Below are 19504 nucleotides of genomic sequence, written 5' to 3'. Positions count from 1 at the left end.
AGCCTGCTAATTTCTTATTCAAGAACATACTCTCGTCTCAACTGTGAACCCTCTCACGGGTCTTTCGGTTGCCAGAGTGAAGCCGGAGATGAAATGGACGCTTCTAGTTTATTTCTGTACTTGGTCAAATTTGTGAAGCCGACGGACATGACGGTCGTCGAACCCGGGATGGCCGGCGCCCCGCGGGTGGCGGGCTTCCGTCTGCCCCGGTCCAGAGCGGGACACTGAGGAATGCGCGCACTGTGGTGGCAAGACGTAAATGGGGAGCTAGGAACACCGGGGGAGTAAGAGTGACAGAGTAAGGTAACGGGATGCCTGGGTGGCTCAGCGGTTAAAGCGCCTGCCTTTGGCTCGGGGCGTGATCCTGGAGTCCCGGGATCGAGTCCCATGTCGGGCTCCCTGCACGGAGCCTGCTTCTCCCTCTGCATGTGTCTCTGCCTCTCTCTGTGTGTCTCTCATGAATAAAAATAATCTTAAAAAAAAAAAAAGAGTAACATGACAATGTGGTGGGGAAGTGGCAGCTGCCAGGCACGCCCCTGGCGCTTCCCTGCAGTGCAGGAGGGATGGCGAGCATCCGGTGTTGGACGACATCCGTGAGTACGTGGTGTTGCACGACTTAGGTGACCATGCGGTGTTGCACGACATCCATGAGTGTGGGGTGTTGCACGACTTCAGTGACCACGCAGTGTTGCATGACATCCTTGAGCACACAGTGTTGCACGACTTTGGTGAGCACGTGGTGTTGCACGACTTTGGTGAGCACGTGGTGTTGCACGACTTCGGTGACCATGCGGTGTTGCATGACATCCGTGAGCACGCAGTCTTGCATGACTTCTGTGAGCACACGGTGTTTCACGACATCGTAGCAGGTCCGTCCCGGCGAGAGCAGCAGTTACACAGGCTCACGGCCCGCGACACTCGAGGCTCACAGCTGGACCTTACACCCGGGTAAGGGCGGCCCAGAGCCCAGGCACTCGGGGAGTCCACACTGTCTCCTCCCTGCCTCGTCCTGCCCTGCGGAGGGGAGGCCCTGGCCGCGCCTGTGGTCCTGGATGCGAACCTGGTTTCCCCTTTCAGGACCTCTGAGGGGTCTAGAGGATAAACGCCTGGGAATCATTTCAAGTATTCCTCCTTTTTTTTTTTCTGTTGTTGTTGTTGTTGTTGTTGTTGTTTTTTTTTGGTGACACGTGAGGAGCTTTGGCGTCTGTGTTCCACCTCCTAGGTTCTGAGAGGCAGTTGCAGCTGCGGCATAAGCACAAAGTAGTGCTTGTGGGCTGAGGGGCTCCCGGGGTGACCTCTTCAGTACTGCCTCCCTTGGGGGGGCTCCCTCCGTGAGCATCCGAGAGTCGTTCCTAGAAGCTTAGCCAAGTACCTGCTCTTGCAGTCTCCCGGGGAGTTTTGCAAGCGCCTACCTTCCTGTGCGGACTCCTCAGAAGCCCTGGACGACTCCTGTTTCCCGCACTGCATCTTGACAGTATTTGTTGAATATGGAGTAAGTGTAGCCAGATGAGTTCGGAGGCTCTTAGATTATCACATTAAAGGCTTTGGCGGTCGTGCAATAAAGAAACTTGATTACTTGGTTAACCCAACTTTTTCTGAACATACTGACCAGGCCGCTTTAACAAGTGAGATGGCATTTCATGGAACGTCACTCAGGGGAGCACTGAGCCGCACAACATAGCATCCATGAAATTAAAAGCAAACCAGTTGTTGATAAATGTTTAAAACCTGAAATAACCATTTACCACCGCATAGAAACATTCTAACGCTCAGGGGAAAAAATGAAAGATAGATAAGGAAGTAAACTATAAAATATTATTGAGGGACGTTATATGAGATCTAAATAAGTGGAAAGAGAGGCCATGTTCATATTTTAGAAGATTCAAGATTGTAAAGAAGTCAATTCTCTCCAATTTGATGTATATAGATTCAGGGTAATCCCTGAGTCAAAAATCCCAGGAGACTTAAAAAAAAATGATAATGAACCAGTTGACTCTAAGATGTTTTAGGGGAACGAAACGCAAAGGGCTTGGAAAGCTAAGACAAGCTTGTAGGAGAACAGAGCTGGGGGTGCCTGGATAGCTACGTTGATTAAGCTTCCGACTCGTGATTTTGGCTCAGGTCATGACCTCAGGGTCCTGGGACTGAGCCCTGAGTCGGACTCTGGACTCTGCAGTGAGCCTGCTTGGGATGCGCTCTCTCTCCTTCTCTGTCTGCCCCTCCTCTCGCTCATGCTCCTTTTCCTCTCTATCTCTCAAATAAATAAATCTTAGGGGGGAAAGAAAGAACAGAATTAGAGGATTTACACTACCAGACATTGTCTTAATATGAAGCTGTGGCAATTAAGGCGATGTATCACAGGCACGGAAATAGTTAAGTAGCATATGGAACAGACTGGAGAGTCCAGAAACACAGCTTTCCATATATGGACACTGGATTCGTGCCCAAAGTGCCACTGCCGCGCAATGGGGGGAGGGTGGTTTTCAGTAAATGGCACCTGCTCCGCTGCACGTCCGCATGGGCCAACATAAATCCTGAGCCTTACCTCACACCGTGCAGTGTCAGTTCCGGGCGGATGCTTGATGTAACTATGAAGAGTGAACAATAAACACTTCAAGAAGAAAAAGAATACCAGAAGACTGGTTTCTCAAAAAGGATACAGAAAGCCGCCGTAAGTTTGCACTAAAGTCCACCAAAAGCCACCATGCGCAGAGTGAGAAAGGAAGCCACAGGAGGAAGACAGTTGCAGAATGTGCTCCACTAAGAGACTCGCCCTACATGGTTGGAGAATTCTTGTAAGTCGATTAGAAAACCTAACAGAGGGCGCCGGGCGGCTCAGGGCCTGCAGCGCACGGTGTGACCCCGGGGACTCCTTGCAGGGAGCCGGCTTCTCCCCCTGCCTGGGTCTCTGCCCTCTCTCTGGGTCTCGGGAATTAAAGAAATAAAAGGCTTAAAAACAATAAGAACAAACACAGCAGGGTGCTGAGGCCTGGAGCGGGGTGGCCCAAACCCGGCCACGAGTGCGGGAGGGCAGGGGAAGGCTAGAGAGCCTGCGGCCCAGTCACCCGGTGCCGACGGCGGCGTGAATGTGATTCCTCGCTCTTGCCCCCTCCTCTTTCCCCTCCGAGGCACGTTCCCCTGGTGCCTCGGGACAGAGGAGCTTTTCAGCAGCACCGGAGGGCAGGGTGTCAGCCCCGCGGGAACCGAGGTCCCCGGCTGCTAGGGCTCCGCTGGGCTCGTCCTCCCCGGGGCTGACGAGCCCAGTGCCAGCCTCGGGGTCCCCAGCTGTGACAGCGGCTACCGTAGGTCTGATCTGGGTTTCTTTTTTTTTTATTTATTTTCTATTGGAGTTCAATTTGCCAGCATATAGCATAACACCCAGTGCTCATCCCATCAAGTGCCCCCCTCAGTGCCCGTCACCCAGTCACCCCCACCCCCGCCCTCCTCCCCTTCCAGCACCCCTAGTTCGTTTCCCAGAGTTAGGAGTCTGTCTGTGTTCTGTCTCCCTTTCTGATATTTCCCACTCATTTTTTCTCCTTTCCCCTCTATTCCCTTTCACTATTATTTATATTACCCAAATGAATGAGAACATATAATGTTTGTCCTTCTCCAATTGACTCACTTCACTCAGTGTCACACCCTCCAGGTCCCTCCATGTCGAAGCACATGGTGGGTATTTGTCGTTTCAAATGGCTGAGGAATATCCCACTGTATACATAGACCACATCTTTATCCATTCATCTTTCGATGGACACCGAGGCTCCTTCCACAGCTTGGCTATTGTGGACATTGCTGCTAGAAACATCGGGGTGCAGGTGTCCCGGCGTTTCATTGCATCTGTATCTTTGGGGTAAATCCGCAGCAGTGCAATTACTGGGTCGTAGGGCAGGTCTATTTTTGACTCTCTGAGGAACCTCCACACAGTTTTCCAGAGTGGCTGCACCAGGTCACATTCCCACCAACAGTGTAAGAGGGTTCCCCTTTCTCCACATCCTCTCCAACATGTGTGGTTTCCTGCCTTGTTAGTTTTCCCCATTCTCCCTGGTGTGAGGTGGGATCTCATTGTGGTTTTGATTTGTATTTCCCTGATGGCAAGTGATGCGGAGCATTTTCTCATGTGCATGTTGGCCAGGTCTATGTCTTCCTCTGTGAGATTTCTCTTCATGTCTTTTGCCCATTTCATGATTGGATTGTTTGTTTCTTTGGTGTTGAGTTTAAGAAGTTCTTTATAGATCTTGGAAACTAGCCCTTTATCTGATACGTCATTTGCAAATATCTTCTCCCATTCTGTAGGTTGTCTTTGAGTTTTGTTGACTGTATCCTTTGCTGTGCAAAAGCTTCTTATCTTGATGAAGTCCCAATAGTTCATTTTTGCTTTTGTTTCTTTTGCCTTCGTGGATGTATCTTGCAAAAAGTTGCTGTGGCCGAGTTCAAAAAGGGTGTTGCCTGTGTTCTCCTCTAGGATTTTGATGGAATCTTGTCTCACATTTAGATCTTTCATCCATTTTGAGTTTATCTTTGTGTCTGGTGAAAGAGAGTGGTCTAGTTTCATTCTTCTGCATGTGGATGTCCAATTTTCCCAGCACCATTAATTGAAGAGACTGTCTTTCTTCCAGTGGATAGTCTTTCCTCCTTTATCGAATATTAGTTGACCATAAAGTTCAGGGTCCACTTCTGGATTCTCTATTCTGTTCCACTGATCTATGTGTCTGTTTTTGTGCCACACTGTCTTGATGACCACAGCTTTGTAGTACAACCTGAAATATGGCATTGGGATGCCCCCAGATATGGTTTTCTTTTTTAATATTCCCCTGGCTATTCAGGGTCTTTTCTGATTCCACACAAATCTTAAGATAATTTGTTCTAACTCTCTGAAGAAAGTCCATGGTATTTTGATAGGGATTGCATTAAACGTGTATATTGTCCTGGGTAACATTGACATTTTCACAATATTAATTCTGCCAATCCATGAGCATGGAATATTTTTCCATCTCTTTGTGTCTTCCTCAATTTCTTTCAGAAGTGTTCTATAGTTTTTAGGGTATAGATCCTTTACCTTTCTGGTTAGGTTTATTCCTAGGTATCTTATGCTTTTGGGTGCAATTATAAATGGGATTGACGCCTTAATTTCTCTTTCTTCAGTCTCATTGTTAGTGTATAGAAATGCCACTGACTTCTGCACATTGATTGTGTATCCTGCCACACTGCCAAATTGCTGTATGAGTTCTAGCAATCTTGGAGTGGAGTCTTTTGGGTTTTCTATGTACTATGTTGAATAGCAGTGGTGAGAGTGGACATCCCTGTCTTGTTCCTGATCTTAGGGGAAAGGCTCCCAGTGCTTCCCCATTGAGAATGATATTTGCTGTGGGCTTTTCATAGATGGCTTTTAAGATGTTGAGGAGTGTTCCCTCTATCCATACACTCTGAAGAGTTTTGATCAGGAATGGCTGCTGTATTTTGTCAAATGCTTTCTCTGCATCTATTGAGAGGATCCTATGGCTCTTGTTTTTTCTCTTGCTGATCTGATCAATCACATTGATTGCTTTACGAGTGTTGAACCAGCCTTGCATCCCAGGGATAAATCCCACTTGGTCATGGTGAATAATCTTCTTAATGTATTGCTGTGATCCGGGTTTCTCAAGGGACTGTCAATGCACCGTGATCTGGGTCCCATGGGCCCGGCCTCCTGCCCACGTAGCTTGTACCTGGGCCGCTCCCTCCTTTTGTTCCCTGTGGGTTAGCGCTCCAGTTTCCCGAGGGGCAGGGGGATGTGGACAGGATCTTCCTCAAGCCCCAGCTCATTTGCCTGTGATCCCGAAGGCCTAAGCAGACCTCGCCAGGGTAGGAGCCTCGGCGGTGCTGGTGACGATGCCCGCCTGTAAGGCGCCAGGCTCCTGCCCCAGGGTGCTGGCCACAGCTTCTCGGTTCCACGTCATGCTTTGCCTTCCACGGCTGGGATCCGTCTCTTGGGTTGGCTATTCCCACCATTGGAGTCAGGGCTCTGAGATTTCCCCTGGTGGAAAACCCTGTTTATGGTCACCGAGCCCAGCATTTCCCAATGGTTGGCCCAGGAAGCCCCCTTTCAGGTCCACCGCATGTCCCACCCCTCAGACTAGAGCTTTACGGAACCTACTTTGGGAAGCGTCAGCCCAAACCATGTGTCGCCTTCTGAGCGCCATCAGCTGCCTCAACTCAGGGCCGCATTCCACCCCAGATGGCGTCTCTTAGGACACCAGCCCCTCCTAGAAGGGAACCTGGGCTCACCGGGTCCCGAGCCAGCCCCATGCGGCCCATCTGCTCAGCCTTAATCCTACTCAGCCCTGTTTTCCACCACACGCTTGTTTGCCCAGCCCCTGAGCCATCCTAGGGTGACAGGAGTGGCCAGAGGAGTCCCCTTTGGGTCCACATCTTCACTGTCCCTCCCGGGTGAACTCATTCCGGGCTCTCTGGCCTCTGGAACCATTGCCCACTCTCCCCCTCTTACTAGGACCTGCTCCCAGCACACTCCTCTCATCAGCATGTTCACGTGAGATCCACCACACGTCGCCAAGATGGGGAAGGAGCCCAGGGGCCGGGAACACCCTGAGAGCACGTGCAACTGGAGAACAAAGGGCCGTACGAGATCAAACATGCAATTTCACATGCCTCACAACAGGAAGCCAGCTTGGGTCTTTAATCGTATATGTGCTGAGGAAAGGACATTGGAACCTCAGGAAGGTGCGGCGGGTGGCAGGGGATACCCTGCCTTACTTGAGCATATGCTTTCTTGCTTTGTGTCCAAGAGGGTTCAACATAAGTGCAGTCACATCCGGGGCACGCAGGGGAGGGCGACCGTGGCTGCTTCCCAGTCGCCTCCTCAGAATGCCATCCTGGGCCTCATAAACCTGGGAGATCTTGATATAAACCCAGAACGATCGTCCCTAGTGTTGGGGGCCCGTGTTCGTCATCCAGTGTCAGGTTCGAGGCAAACATCTCCTGGGTTCCATGCAGCAGGAAGCGTTTGCCTGCGGAGCTCCACTTGTCGTCTGGGCTGGAGCCGATGGGAACAGGCTCAGCCGGTCGGTTCTGCACAGGCCGCCAGGGCTCCAGGGGGCCGCCCTTACTTGGGGACCCTGGACGGCCATGGCGGTGGTGGCTGTCCTCCTCATGTCTCTCACCCTCCGAGGACAGCACGCTGCCCAAAGCTTGTTCCTCCAATGGCTCCAGCCGAGGTGGAAGAGACTGAGCCCGGGTGTGAAAGCACAGTTCTAGCCCCCACTCATGTCACATCTGCTGCCATCCCCTTGACCACAGGTCACTCAACCAAGCTCAAGGTCATCTGCGAGGAGGCCATGCCCCGGTAATGGGCAGAGAAGGGAGTGAAGAGCTGGGGACACAGGTCAGGGCTCCAGGGAGCCATGGAGCCAGTTGTCACAGAGGCATCTGGCTGTGAAGATGGCCTGGGGACCCAGCAGGCCCGGGGAAGTCAGATGCGGGGGAAAGGAGGGGAAAAAAAGACTTGTTCCTCAGTGGTTGTTTTCATAGCAGCTTCTCTCGGGGAATTTCCTGAAGATCTCACAGGCTCCATGAGCCACAGAGGGACACACCGCCCGAGTGATCCCGAGGCCCGTGGAGGCAGTGGGCACAGAAAGGCAGCGTGGCCTCCAAACAACTCTTCCACGGCTGAGGCTGGAGAGCCTTTCTGACACACAGGTGCCAAGGACGGCACCCAGGTGAGCATCAGCCTTACCCAAGAGTCAGGGGTGCCACACGGGCAAGGCCAGAGCCTCCAATGGGCAGCTTTAGGTGCCTACATCAACAGCCAGGGGAGCACAGTTACCCAGGACGTTTCGGTTGCTCTCCACTTATTTATTTATTATTTTAAATGTAGTTTTTATTTACTTATTTATTTTAATAAAAAGAATACAGACATGTAGTTTCAGAAGGGAAATAAAAGTAGAGGCTTATAATGAAAAACAACAGCCTCTTGCCCCACTGCTCCCAACCCCTAATACCTTCTCCCCCGGAAAACTGGCTAGTTTTCCCTACTTTCCCCTCCCATGTGTCTGTTGCTGTTTCTTGATTTTTTTTTTCATCATCACACACAACCTAGTCTCCTCTGACCTTGGAAGGCGAGACTTGAGCCGTCTGGCTTTCCCCACACCAGTTCTCACCCCCACACGTGCATATAATCCCCTTCCCCATATTCCCAACGTAGACATTTTGGTTCAACGAGTATTTAGTGTATGTACTGTTATGAATATGAAAATAAAACCGTTGACAGCTGGGGTATGATAGTAAACTATGATTACATGTGTTTTCAGTGTGACCCTTTGTTTCTCCAGGAGCTGATTATTGCTGTTTGTTTGCTTCATTTTCTGTGTACTTACCAATAAGACAACCTAAACTCTCAAAACTGAAAGCTTCCCTGATAGAATCAGGCCGATAAGGTAAACCTTTCCCTCTTTTTGATTTATGACAAAAGACATGAAGTGAGACGTCCTTATGGGATCCATTCCTTCTCTGGCTCCCAGCTGACAGGTGGTGCTGGCAGCCCCTGCGTAGCTCTTGTTCTGGAAACTCCTTTGCTCCTCGTCGGGTGTTGAATCCCATGCTGCAGGGACAAGCGTCTTTCTTTGCTTCTCTGGAAATGTCATTATTCTATCTGCACAATTGACTGATCAGGTCTGACGTTCTGGGTTGGCAATGATTTTCCTTCAGAACGTTTTCATCTTACTTTTTGTTTTCAAATAATCGTAGACTCTGGAAAGGTCGCAGACACATTAGTGCTCCACCTAATGCCTTCACCGGGCTGCCCTGGATGCCAACACCTAACATAGCCGTGGCACAATGATCAAAACGAAGGCGATAATTTTCATACACTGGTATTAACTGAATTGCAGACTTTGGAGTTCATCAGTGTTCCCCAATAATGTCATTTTATGTTTCCAGGGTCCATTCCAGGATCCCACATTATAGCTGGTTCTGGAGTCTTCTTCGTCTCTTCGAGTGGGGAGCAATTCCTCAGTCTTGCTTTGTCTTTCATGATCTTAACAGCTTTTTTTTTTTTTTAACAGCTTTTTTTTAAGATTACTTATTTAAAAAAGAAGATTACTTATTTATTTATTCACAAGAGACACAGAGAGAGAGAGAGAGGCAGAGACACAAGCAGAGGAAGAAGCAGGCTCCACGCAGGGAGCCCGACACGGGACTCGATCCCAGGACTCCAGGATGCGCCCTGGGCTGAAGTTGGTGCTAAATTACTGAGCCACCCAGGGATCCCCGATCTTAACAGTTTTGAAGAATAGTGGTCAGGTACTTGGTAGAATGTCCCATGGTTTAGATTTTTTTTTTTTTTTTTTTTTTTTGGTTTCTCATGATTAGGCCACGGTTCTAGATTTTTTTTTGGCAAGAATACCACGGAAGTGATGCAGCTTCTTACTGACAGCGTTAATCTTGACCCCTTGGCTATATGGTTTGTGCCAGTTTTCTCCACTGTAACTATTTTTCTTCTCATAATTAGTAAAGATACCAGTAGACACACTCTTTAAAAATGTTTATTTTAATTTCAGCATAGTTAACATACAGTGTCATGTTAGTCTCGGGTGCACAGTGTAGTGATCCCAACACTTGCACACACCACCTGGGGCTCATCACAAGCGCCCTCCTTAACCCCCATTCCCAATTTACCCCCTCCCCACCCACCAACCCCCTTCCCCTCGGGTCACCAGCCGTGTGTTCTCTGTAGTTAAGAGTCTGTTTCTTGGTTTGCCTCTCTCTCTTTTTTTCTCTTTTGCTTGTCTGTTTTGTTCCTTGAGTTCCACCCATGGGTGAAATCATATGGTATTTATCTTTCTCGGACTGACTTATTTCACTCAGCTTTCTACTCCCAAGATCCATCCATGTTGTTGCAAATGGCAAGACTTCCTCATATGTATGACCAGGGGATAGTCCACTGCATGTAGATACCACATCTTGGTCCCTTCATCTGCGATGGACGCTTGGACCGCTGCCTGTCTCAGCTACTGTGAATAACGCTGCAGTAAACACGGGGGTGCATGTATCCTTTCAAATTAGCACTTTCGTATTTTTTGAGTAAATCCAGTAGGGTGATCACTGGATCATGGGGTAGTCCTATTTTTAATTTTTTGAGGAGCCTCTAGTGGACGTACTTTAAGATTATGCAAATATCCTGTTGATCCTCAAACTTCCACCCACTAATTCTAGCCTGGATTGCCGAATCTTGCCTACAACAGTTATTACTGCGATGTTCTTAATGGTAATTTTCTATTTTCCTCCTGTCTTTCACATGTGTTGATGTAATTCTTTTGTAAGGTAGAACCGTCCCTTCTCTTCCATTTATTTACTCATTATTTATTTACATCAGCATGGATTCATAGGTTTTTTTCTGCCCCCTAAGGGTTATAGTCCAATTTCATTGTTAAAACTGCTCTCAGAATTTTTTTAAGAGTTTATTTTTTTATTTCAGAGAGACAACAAAAGTGGGGACAGAGGGAGAGGGAGATGCAGACTCCCCGCTGAGCAGGGAGCCCAATGGGGGGCTGGATCCCAGGGCCTTGGGGTCATGACCTGAGCCGAAGGCAGACGCTCATCCGCTGAGCCCCCAGTTGCCCCAAGAGGTTTTTGTTTCTACCTCGTGTTCCAACTTTGGGTGTTCAGTTTGCAGTACAGACTTCCAGGAGCTCTTTCTTGTTTTCTAAATATTATTTTTATGGTGATCTAGCCTTATGGGTGTGACGTCTTCTCTTATTTCTAAAGCTATTTATTGTTTGGGGGAAGTGTTCTTTTGTTTCTTGCACTGATCTCTTTCTGAGTTACTTTTTTGTTTGTCTGTCTGTCTTTGTCTCTCTTTCCTGTGGGAGGCTCTTTCTCAGATGTCCTGGCATTCTCCACTGTCTGTCTACATGTGAGTGATGCACCTGCACAGGATAGTCACTCCGCGCCCAGCGTTCTCCGTGGTCCCTGGGAAGGGAAAAGTGGATCTTTACGGTGGGGAGATCTACACTGCCTTTGCCAGACCTCACTTCACCGCTGGTGAGACAGCAGATGTTATCTCCTGACGTGATGCAATATTGAAGTACAAAACTTCACCCCTGCGACTTGCCAAAAACATCTGATCTGAATCTATCCGTGCCTTTAGATCTAACTTCCAGTCGACAAGCTTTACGAGATACAGGGACAAGGTAAATGATCCCACAAGGGAGCCATCAGGCAACTCAGTTGTGAAACCCTCCTTGAGTTAGATAACCCGGTCCCTTCAAAGGGGGATGGGGGGCTAACAAAAGGACTGGTCTAGGGAAGACGAGAAAGAGACTTACTAACCAAATGCAATGGCATTCTAGGGACAGTGGGGGAAATTTCCATATGGATTGACTATGAGACTATATTAGGGGATTATTTTAAATTTCCTCAGGCGCCATCATGGATTATGTATATATTTCTATTATGTGCGATAATGACCTTCCCCTGAGACATGTAGGGCAGAACTATCACAATGTCCACAGCTCATTTTCAAATGGTTCGGAGAAACAATACACGGACACACATACGTGTAAAGATAAAGCTAATATGTTAAGATGCTGATTGTACCGACTTCAAAGGGAGCACATGGGTGTGCATTACACTATAGTGTTTCTATGTTTACTTTTTCCCTAATAAAAAATATAGTTGGAAAAAAAAAGAGGAAGATACCACCAAGCTGCCTGAAGCTTGTGCGAGCCCTGCGTTTGCGGGGAGGCTCGTCAACTGGTGGGCCACCTTCCCTCCTGGGCCTTCTTCCTACACACACTAGGTCCTCGCTGTGTGGACAATGAGAGGTGCGCGGTCCGCACTCCGACGGCCCTGAGCAAAGCTGTGGAGTTCCAGCTCTTTCCTTTCAGGCAGCACACCTTACTTTTTTCAGCTGTTCTCAACCTTGAGTTTCGCCTTCCTAAGGAAACCCAAGAGGGTCTTAAGAATTCATTTGCATTAAAGTGCAAATAACTAATGACCCTTGCTTCTTCTGGGGATATTTTCTTTTAAAAACTGAAATCCAAGGAAGGAACCTATAAATGTGGAATTTCAAAGAGGAGTGGAATTGAGTGTGAGCTTCAATGTCCAGTCTTCTGAACTCATTCCTATCCCTCCAACCTACTAGCTTTTTGCAAGAGGAGGGGGCGTTTAAACGTGGTGAAGAAGGCGTAATGTATAAACCTGTCCAATCACTACGTTGCACACCTGAGACTAGAGGAACCTTGCGTGTCAGCCCTGCTCAGATGATGAAAAGATCGAGTGCATGGAGGAGATACTAAGTCTAGGCTTACAGTACTTCTCTTGAAAGTGCTCTGGGCCAGGAAGGGGCAGAGAAGCACTAAGAGAGGTCAGGAGGCATGGTAGGAAGGTAGATGGAGGCTAAGTGTCCAGAGTTTCCGAATTCATAAGAGCTCTGCTGTGACCTCACTCCTACCCCCTCTACCCTTTACCCCAGCGATGACACCCCCTTTACCTCCTTTACTTCCAGTCTGGGCCTGGAACATTCTAGGGGGGGAAGAAGGGATGTGCAAGAGAAGCCTGGGCCTCCAGAACTCTGTTTCTTTCTTTTCCTTCTTTCTTTTCTTTTTCTTTTTTTTAGATTTTATTTATTTATTCATGAGAGACACACAGAGAGAGGCTGAGACACAAGCAGAGGGAAAAGCAGGCTCCCTGCAGGGAACCTGATGCAGGACTTGATCCCAGGACCCCAAGGTAATGCCCTGAGCCAAAGGCAGATGCCCAACCGCTGAGCCTCCCAGGTGCCCAGAACTCTGTGCATCTTTAACGCGCTGGGGCCTGACTTAATAGTCGTCCCACGTGGAAAGCTAGCCTGTGAGTTGGAGGGCAGGGACCATGTGTCTCCTTCATCCCGTAGCGCGTGTCCGAGGCTCAGTGTTCTGCACACGTAGTAGGTGCTCAAGAGATACGCACTGGCCGGCCGGATGCATTGCCTGGCTGCACTCTCACAAGAACTTCCTATTACCCGTCCCTTTCTGCAGGTGAGGCAGCGGGAGCTTAGTCGGGCTAAATAATTTGCCTGGGTTGCCCAGTTGGTGAGACACAGAGCTGGTGTTCTAGTGAGTTCTGACCGACTTTAAGGCCAGGCTCCAAACCAGAGCCCTTAACTACATTTAGCATCAATTTGAGCAAAGGGTGGGGTTGCATCTCCATCTCGGTAGTGATTCTCTCATGGAAACATTTTCATGACCCCCAAAATCTTTGTACACATTCTCATACCCTTTTACATTTTCCCTGCAGGATAAACCAACATTTCACCCGGTATGAAATTCTGTGGACTTCAAAACGGTAAATAAAAATGGCAAAGGGATGCAGTAGCATGTTCATAATCTGGAGAATAATTTATAATCATAATGCCTCCTTTTATTTGAAGAATTGGGACTGCTCTCGTGAGAACTAATTTGTTTAGGCCTCTGATTTCACGCTTAGAGTAGGCTGCAAAGCTCCCCACCTGGATATTTCCAGGCTCCAAGTTGCTGTGCGGAGGAGGGGGCCGGGGGAGGGAGAAGGATTCATTATTAGGTCTTAGCTTGAAATCTGAGGCCAGTTTCTAATGGGAAGTTCTTAAACACTTAAGCCCTGTGGCTGTATAGCCGAACCTCCGGAGGGTGAATGTTGTCCGAGGGGTAGAAGTCGAGGCAATGAGGTAAAAATAAAAGACTCCCTTTGTCCCATTCTAAAATTGTGTGGTTTTCTTTCCTGAGCTGCTGCTCTTAGGAGCCGCAAGGGAAAGGGGCTGCAGGAGCCCGCGCACCCAGAAACACTGCTCGCGGGGAGCTGGAGGCGATCACAGGTTTCCGCGTCTTGTGAAGGAGAATGTCGTGGGTCCCACTGGACTCCCGTCCCTCATTCACAGCTGAGGGTCCTCCAGACACCTTCCAGGTGCTCTCCCATTGATTGCCCTGTATCAGGTCACAGGTGCAACCAGAACTCAGAGCCACACCAACCGAGGCTGCTGTTGGGCCGCTCCGATAAGAACGAGTCTCGGGCCAACCCAGAAGCCTCTCCCCAAGGGTCGTGGAGGAGGAGGTCGGGCTTCTTATCGGACAAGCATTCAGCCGACCGATGTGGCTCGGTCCTCAGGCTGCGGAGCGCAAGGAGGAGGGCGTGCGGGGCTCTGCTCCAGCCAGCCCTGCGCTGCCACCAGGCCTCGGGGCACCATCTGTCATACGAGGTCATCCTAGATGCACCTGGTAATTGGGGTCGCCGTCTGTTAGCTAATTGGCTTTAAGCTAAAGAGAAACAAAAACTTCTATTTTTACGACAGGGGGTAGTTTTGCAAGGTGGAGTGAGGCACTTGCCCAGTTAGGCTCCTGCCCTCCCACAGAGACCGGAGGCAGGCCCTAACCCCCCACCCCCACCCCCGGGATGGCACTTCCAGGGGGATTGGCCCCGGTCCTTGAGAAAGGCATTCCAGAGTCCTAAGGCTGGCAACGGCTTTGTTTAGCTTTTAGAAGGATTTATACACATTTCAAAGAGACAGAGGCAAGAACCTACAAGTCGTCTAAAGCTAATGCTCTAAGAAGGGAGCTGGAGGGAGAAGTCTCCTCCTGGAAAGAGGGACAATGAAGCCTCCTAGTTTGAATTTGTATTTGTCCTCCCCGAGAGGCGAGAGGCGGCAGCAAAGGTGGCCTCCCCACCCCGCCTCCTGTTCCTGCACTCGGTCTCTCCCGTCTTACCCCAGGCGCTGCAGAAAGACACGGATGGAACAGCTGAAGGCCGGGTGGGGGGCTCCTGGGCGGGGGGGGGGGGTGGGGGGGCTGTCCTCCTATTCACCCCTCACTTGAGTTGCACCATCTTGGTTCTGGAGAAAGTGCAAGCCTTCTGTGAGGGGACCTCACCACCACCACCCACCCACCTCGAGGCTGGGGCCGGAACACGAGGTGTTGGTGTGTGTTCTGAACCCTTGAGGCGAGGTCCCGGCTCACCCACGTGCGGGGCACGGGCGCCTGGTCTGCTCCGAGGGCCGCAGCCACCCCAGCCCAGCAGGCAGGAGGCGCGGGTGTAGACACACCGGGGAGCGGTGGACAACTGAAAACCACGACACAGCAGAACCAGGTCAAAACCAAACCCTGCGGTTCACTTTCACCAAAGAGGGTTTTTGACCAAGACAGAGAGGGAGAAGAACCTTTAAAATCTGTGAGCCGGGAAGGGAGAAAGCGGACCTCACATTCCGCTGGGCAATCAGCCCTCCAAACCAGGACAGTTCTCACTGTGCCCCATCCCATGTTTGCAGAAGAAAAGAACAGTCATTTCCATGCAGGAAGGAAGCCGGCACCTGCTGTCCAGCAGTTCTAGCCACATCCGCTGGCCGCCTTCCTGCTCCTTGCTGGATCTGAAAGGTGTGGGGGATGGGAACAGGCAAAGCACCTCGCAGGTAAGGAGGGCACCATTCAAAAAACGAAACAGAAAGCATGATCTGTTTTTTCCTAAAGTTCCCTGTCTGTAGCTCTGTAATATATATGCGTGTGTCTCTGAGCCGAGGAGCAGGAGGGAAGCCCTTCCATCTGCCCCCACCTCCTGCTTCCATGGCCCCGGAGGGCCCTGGCCTGCCTCACGTGGGGAAGCAAGGCCTGACGCCACCCTACTGACTACTGGCTGCCCCACCTCAGGTGCCAGGGGCAAAGGGGTGCAATTCCCAGTTCTAAGGGCTAGCCCGGGCCTACTGCCACTTTTGCTTGCAGGCAGGCAGGGCTGGCTTCCCCGGGGAATCTTGCACATCACAGAGGTACAGAAATGATGGGCAAATGATGACCAAAAAATTGTATCTTAATAGGTGTTGTCCCTGAACAAAAGAAGGCATAGGCCCGAGTGGCAGAAACGAAGGGCGAAACCACAGCCAAAGCGGCTGGGTGTAAGCGGGGAGCCTGGCGCCAGAGAGGCGTTAGAGGAGCCACGGGCAGGCTCCAGGGCCCAGGCCAAGGCTCCACCAGCAGCGTGGGAGGAGCAGGTAGGGCCTGAGCTTGCTCGCAGGACGGTCTTGCTCTGAGCTCAGGAGGAAAGCAAGCGCATCAGAGCTGCGCCTTCCTTCCAAGGCGACTGGCGAGGCCTGTCCACCGCTCAGGGAAGCAGGAGGAAGTGCCTGGTCTCTCTGGGGACACGGGGGTGTCGCATCCCTGGGCCCACGCGTGAATGGGCAGAGTCCAGCTCGGTGCCACCTTGAAGGCCAGGAGCCCCAAGCACAGAAACTAACGTAACGCTTCGCCTAAAGCAGTTGAGGCCTCCAGGAGCCTCAGGAAAGCACTCGGTGCGACCGCCCGGGGCACGCGGGGCACCCAGGATGACCAAGTCCTGCCCAGGATGCGCTCAGCCAGGAAGCGACCCATCCCCCGCGGAAAGGCGCCTGGCAGGTGCAGCCGGCAGGGACTCCCGGGTTCGTGCAGGCTCCGAGGCATCTATCGGCACCTTCACAGCTGGTAAGGGCGCCACCGCCAGCTGCGGCCCGGCCCAGCTGTGCCTCCGGGTCCCGCCTTCTCAGGCCACTCCATCCCCCGGTCGCATACACTCAAAATCTTGCAGCGTCTTCGTCTTCTCTCAGCTTTTCCCCTTAAGAAAGGCGTTCAATTTCTCACCTTTCTTCCCTCCTCTCACCCATTGCGGCGACGGCCAGCTACCCGTCCCTCTTCTTTTTATTCCCCCTGCCCGGCCACAAACGTATCCTCCTAAGTGGCAGGTCCAGTGGTTTTGCTTCCCGAAGCCAAATCCTGCTTACGGAAGTCCAAACCATCCCCAGCTTGGGCTTAAAGCTCTCTCCAGCTTTGTTTCCTATTATGACACACTCCCCTTCCCCCCGCACCCCGGCCTCCTGCTCTGGCACATTGGGCTACTTGTCCTTCCTTCGCTCCGCCTCTTACTTCCAAGCAGCCTCCTCCCTCCGACTGGACTGCTTCCCTCATCACATCAGCTGCTGGAAGGTCAATCTTGGCTTAAACCTTCTAGAAACAGGCTCCAGCGGCCCGCGGGCCGGGGTCATGGGTGGCGTCTTGGGGCGCGCCTCGCTGCCGGGGCTGCTGAGTGGCCCGTGGGCCCCCGGACCGAGCCTGCTCGCGCACCCCAACTCGGGAGGGTCCTCCTGGACTCGAGAGCGGACCCTGGTTGCAGTGAAGCCGGATGGGGTGCAGCGGCGGCTTGTGGGGGACGTGATCCAGCGCTTTGAGAGGAGGGGCTTCAAGCTGGTGGGGATGAAGATGCTGCAGGCGCCAGAGAGAGTCCTTGCTGAGCACCACCATGACCTGCAGAGGAAGCCCTTCTACCCACCGCTCATCAGCTACATGACCTCCGGCCCCGTGGTGGCCATGGTCTGGGAAGGCCCCAGTGTGGTGTGCTCCTCGAGGACCATGATAGGACACACCGACTCAGCTGAGGCCACCCCCGGCACCATCAGGGGGGACTTCAGCATCCACATCAGCAGGAACATCATTCACGCCAGCGACTCCGTGGAGGGGGCCCGGAGGGAGATCCAGCTATGGTTTCAGAGCAGTGAGCTGGTGGACTGGGCAGACAAAAACCACGAGAGCAGCATCTACGCAGCCTGAGCACTCGGGCTGCCCTCAGCCACCCTGCGGCCGCCCAGGATCAACTACCTCTGTCGTGCAGACCCCGAGCCCACCCTGGCGGTCTGCCCTTCTGTCCCAGACCCCGTCTACTTTCCGCTCCACACTACCCCGAGGAGCTGAACAACCAACTCTATGTGCCTTTTACTATCCTGAGCCAATAAGAAATTGGACCAAATCCTTTCTATACCAAAGTGCCAGACAACCTTTGGGGTGTCTCCAAAAGTATGTAGTGTAAGCGCCCTTTCCCCAAGGGGGGTGGGACACCACTGTGTTGTGGCGGGCGTGGGTCGTTTGGTACAGATCCTGCCATCTCTCAGATTAGGGGTGAGGACTTCATGCAAAGTCGTAAGAGTTTGAAAGTAGAAATAAAGCTTACCTGCTCACGCAAAAAAAAAAAAAAAAAAAAAAAAAAAAAAAAAAAAAAAAAAAACCTTCTAGAAACATGATGTTGTGGAAAATAAAGGCATCATGTAGACTAGACGTAGCTGGTTTCCAGTTCCAGAAATGTTGCTTACCAGCTCTGTGCCTCCAGCAAGTCACAACCGCCCCCCCCCCGCCCCCACCTAGTTTCTGATTATGCGAGATGAGCAGGACACCTACTTTGCAGAAGCGAGACAGCTGGAGGTAATCTCTGGAAAGCACCTAGCACAGACTTGGTCCCAGTACGTGCTCAATAAACCGTTGCTGAATTGCGCCTCTATCGGCATTTTCGTGGCAGTTTTGTCCTACTGCTTCCCCAGCCAGAGCCCCCTGAGGCCCGAGGCCTCATCCAAACTGTCTTGGCCTCTTTGTAGTTTCCTATGTCCGACACAGGAACACACCTACTGACAAGTGGTGGAAAGAACTTAGCATGCCTAACCTGATGTTAGGGAAGGGAAGAATCCGGGTAGAGGGACCTAGTGGATCTCAGGTACTGGATGGGTGTTGAGGGCCCACTTGTATGGCGTCACTGCAGAGAGGGCAGGACCCCCGTCAGGAGCTATAAGGAGGACAGTTTTAGCACAGGATGGGAATAGCCAACGGGTAGAGAGCTGCTCAACATGAGAGCAGCTGTCCACTGTGAGCTGCTGGCGGTTAAAAGAAGTTGGATTATGGAAAGTGTTCCTCCGTGGGATGATACATAAGACCAGATCTGCGATGCTTAACTTTGGGGGCTCACAAAAGCCTTTGAAAATCTGATAAAAGTTATGGATCTTCTTCCCTAAAAAAAAAAAAAAGAAAAAGAAAGAAAAGAAAAGAAAAAGGTTCGAAGCATCACATTTTGCAAATAATTTTGCAAATGATTTCAGGAGCTTCATGGCTCCTAGGCAAAGATCACCTGAAAACCCCTGGAGGATGCTATCCATCTTCAACTTTCTTTTTTACTGTTAATAATGAGAAAGAAGCATTTCTGTTCTATGTATCTTCAAAATTCATACGTCCATCTCAGGGGCCTGGCTCATAACTTTTGTCCAGATTCAATGCTCTACATATTTGTGGATTAAAAGGATGAATAAATGAATGAAACCTTTGATGAATCTGATCTTTAAGTAAAGGCATATGCTGCATGGAGAAAAGACAAAGGGAAAAAAAAAAAAAGACAAAAATGAAACGTTCTAGAAAAAGACCGGGCAGCCTGGGGGGCAGTTTAGCACCGCCTTCAGCCCAGGGTGTGATCCTGGGGTCCTGGGATCGAGTCCTGCATTGGGCTCCTACATGGAGCCTGCTTCTCCCTCTGCCTGTGTCTCTGCCTCTCTCTGTGTCTCTGATGAATAAATAAATAAAATCTTAAAAAAAGAAAAAGACTGATACAGGATGACAAAAGGTGGAAGAGAGCTCATCAGGGATGGAGAAAAGGATACACTTTGGAAGGCCTCGAGCCCCAGCCTCTTGCCTGGATCCAAAACACCCCAGCAAACTTCTAAACCCACAGTTTCTTT

At 50.7% G+C, this 19504-nt stretch overlaps 1 protein-coding gene across 10 annotated transcripts; it reads left to right on the top strand.

The window, feature by feature from the left end:
* Nucleotides 1-136: 136 nt before the first annotated feature.
* Nucleotides 137-19096, top strand: LOC144288100 (nucleoside diphosphate kinase, mitochondrial-like). 10 transcript variants are annotated; one of them, XM_077855799.1, is made up of 8 exons: nt 137-2795; nt 6488-6717; nt 7552-7712; nt 8325-11183; nt 12611-12723; nt 13270-14222; nt 15293-16445; nt 16894-19096. In XM_077855799.1, the coding sequence occupies exons 7-8, from the start codon at nt 16310-16312 to the stop codon at nt 17562-17564; spliced, it is 807 nt and encodes a 268-aa protein (XP_077711925.1). In that variant the 5' UTR covers nt 137-2795; nt 6488-6717; nt 7552-7712; nt 8325-11183; nt 12611-12723; nt 13270-14222; nt 15293-16309; the 3' UTR covers nt 17565-19096. The 10 variants fall into 10 exon arrangements, with proteins under 10 accessions (XP_077711925.1, XP_077711922.1, XP_077711926.1 ...); XM_077855796.1 differs by having other exon boundaries at nt 7528-7712; XM_077855800.1 differs by lacking the exons at nt 137-2795; nt 6488-6717 and having other exon boundaries at nt 7025-7712; nt 8325-11034; nt 11141-11183.
* Nucleotides 19097-19504: the final 408 nt, after the last annotated feature.

The sequence above is a fragment of the Canis aureus genome, chromosome 17 (assembly GCF_053574225.1).
Source record: "Canis aureus isolate CA01 chromosome 17, VMU_Caureus_v.1.0, whole genome shotgun sequence".
Lineage (NCBI taxonomy): Eukaryota > Metazoa > Chordata > Mammalia > Carnivora > Canidae > Canis > Canis aureus.
Note: the sequence above shows the minus strand (reverse complement) of the source record. Positions and strands in the feature narration are given on the sequence as shown.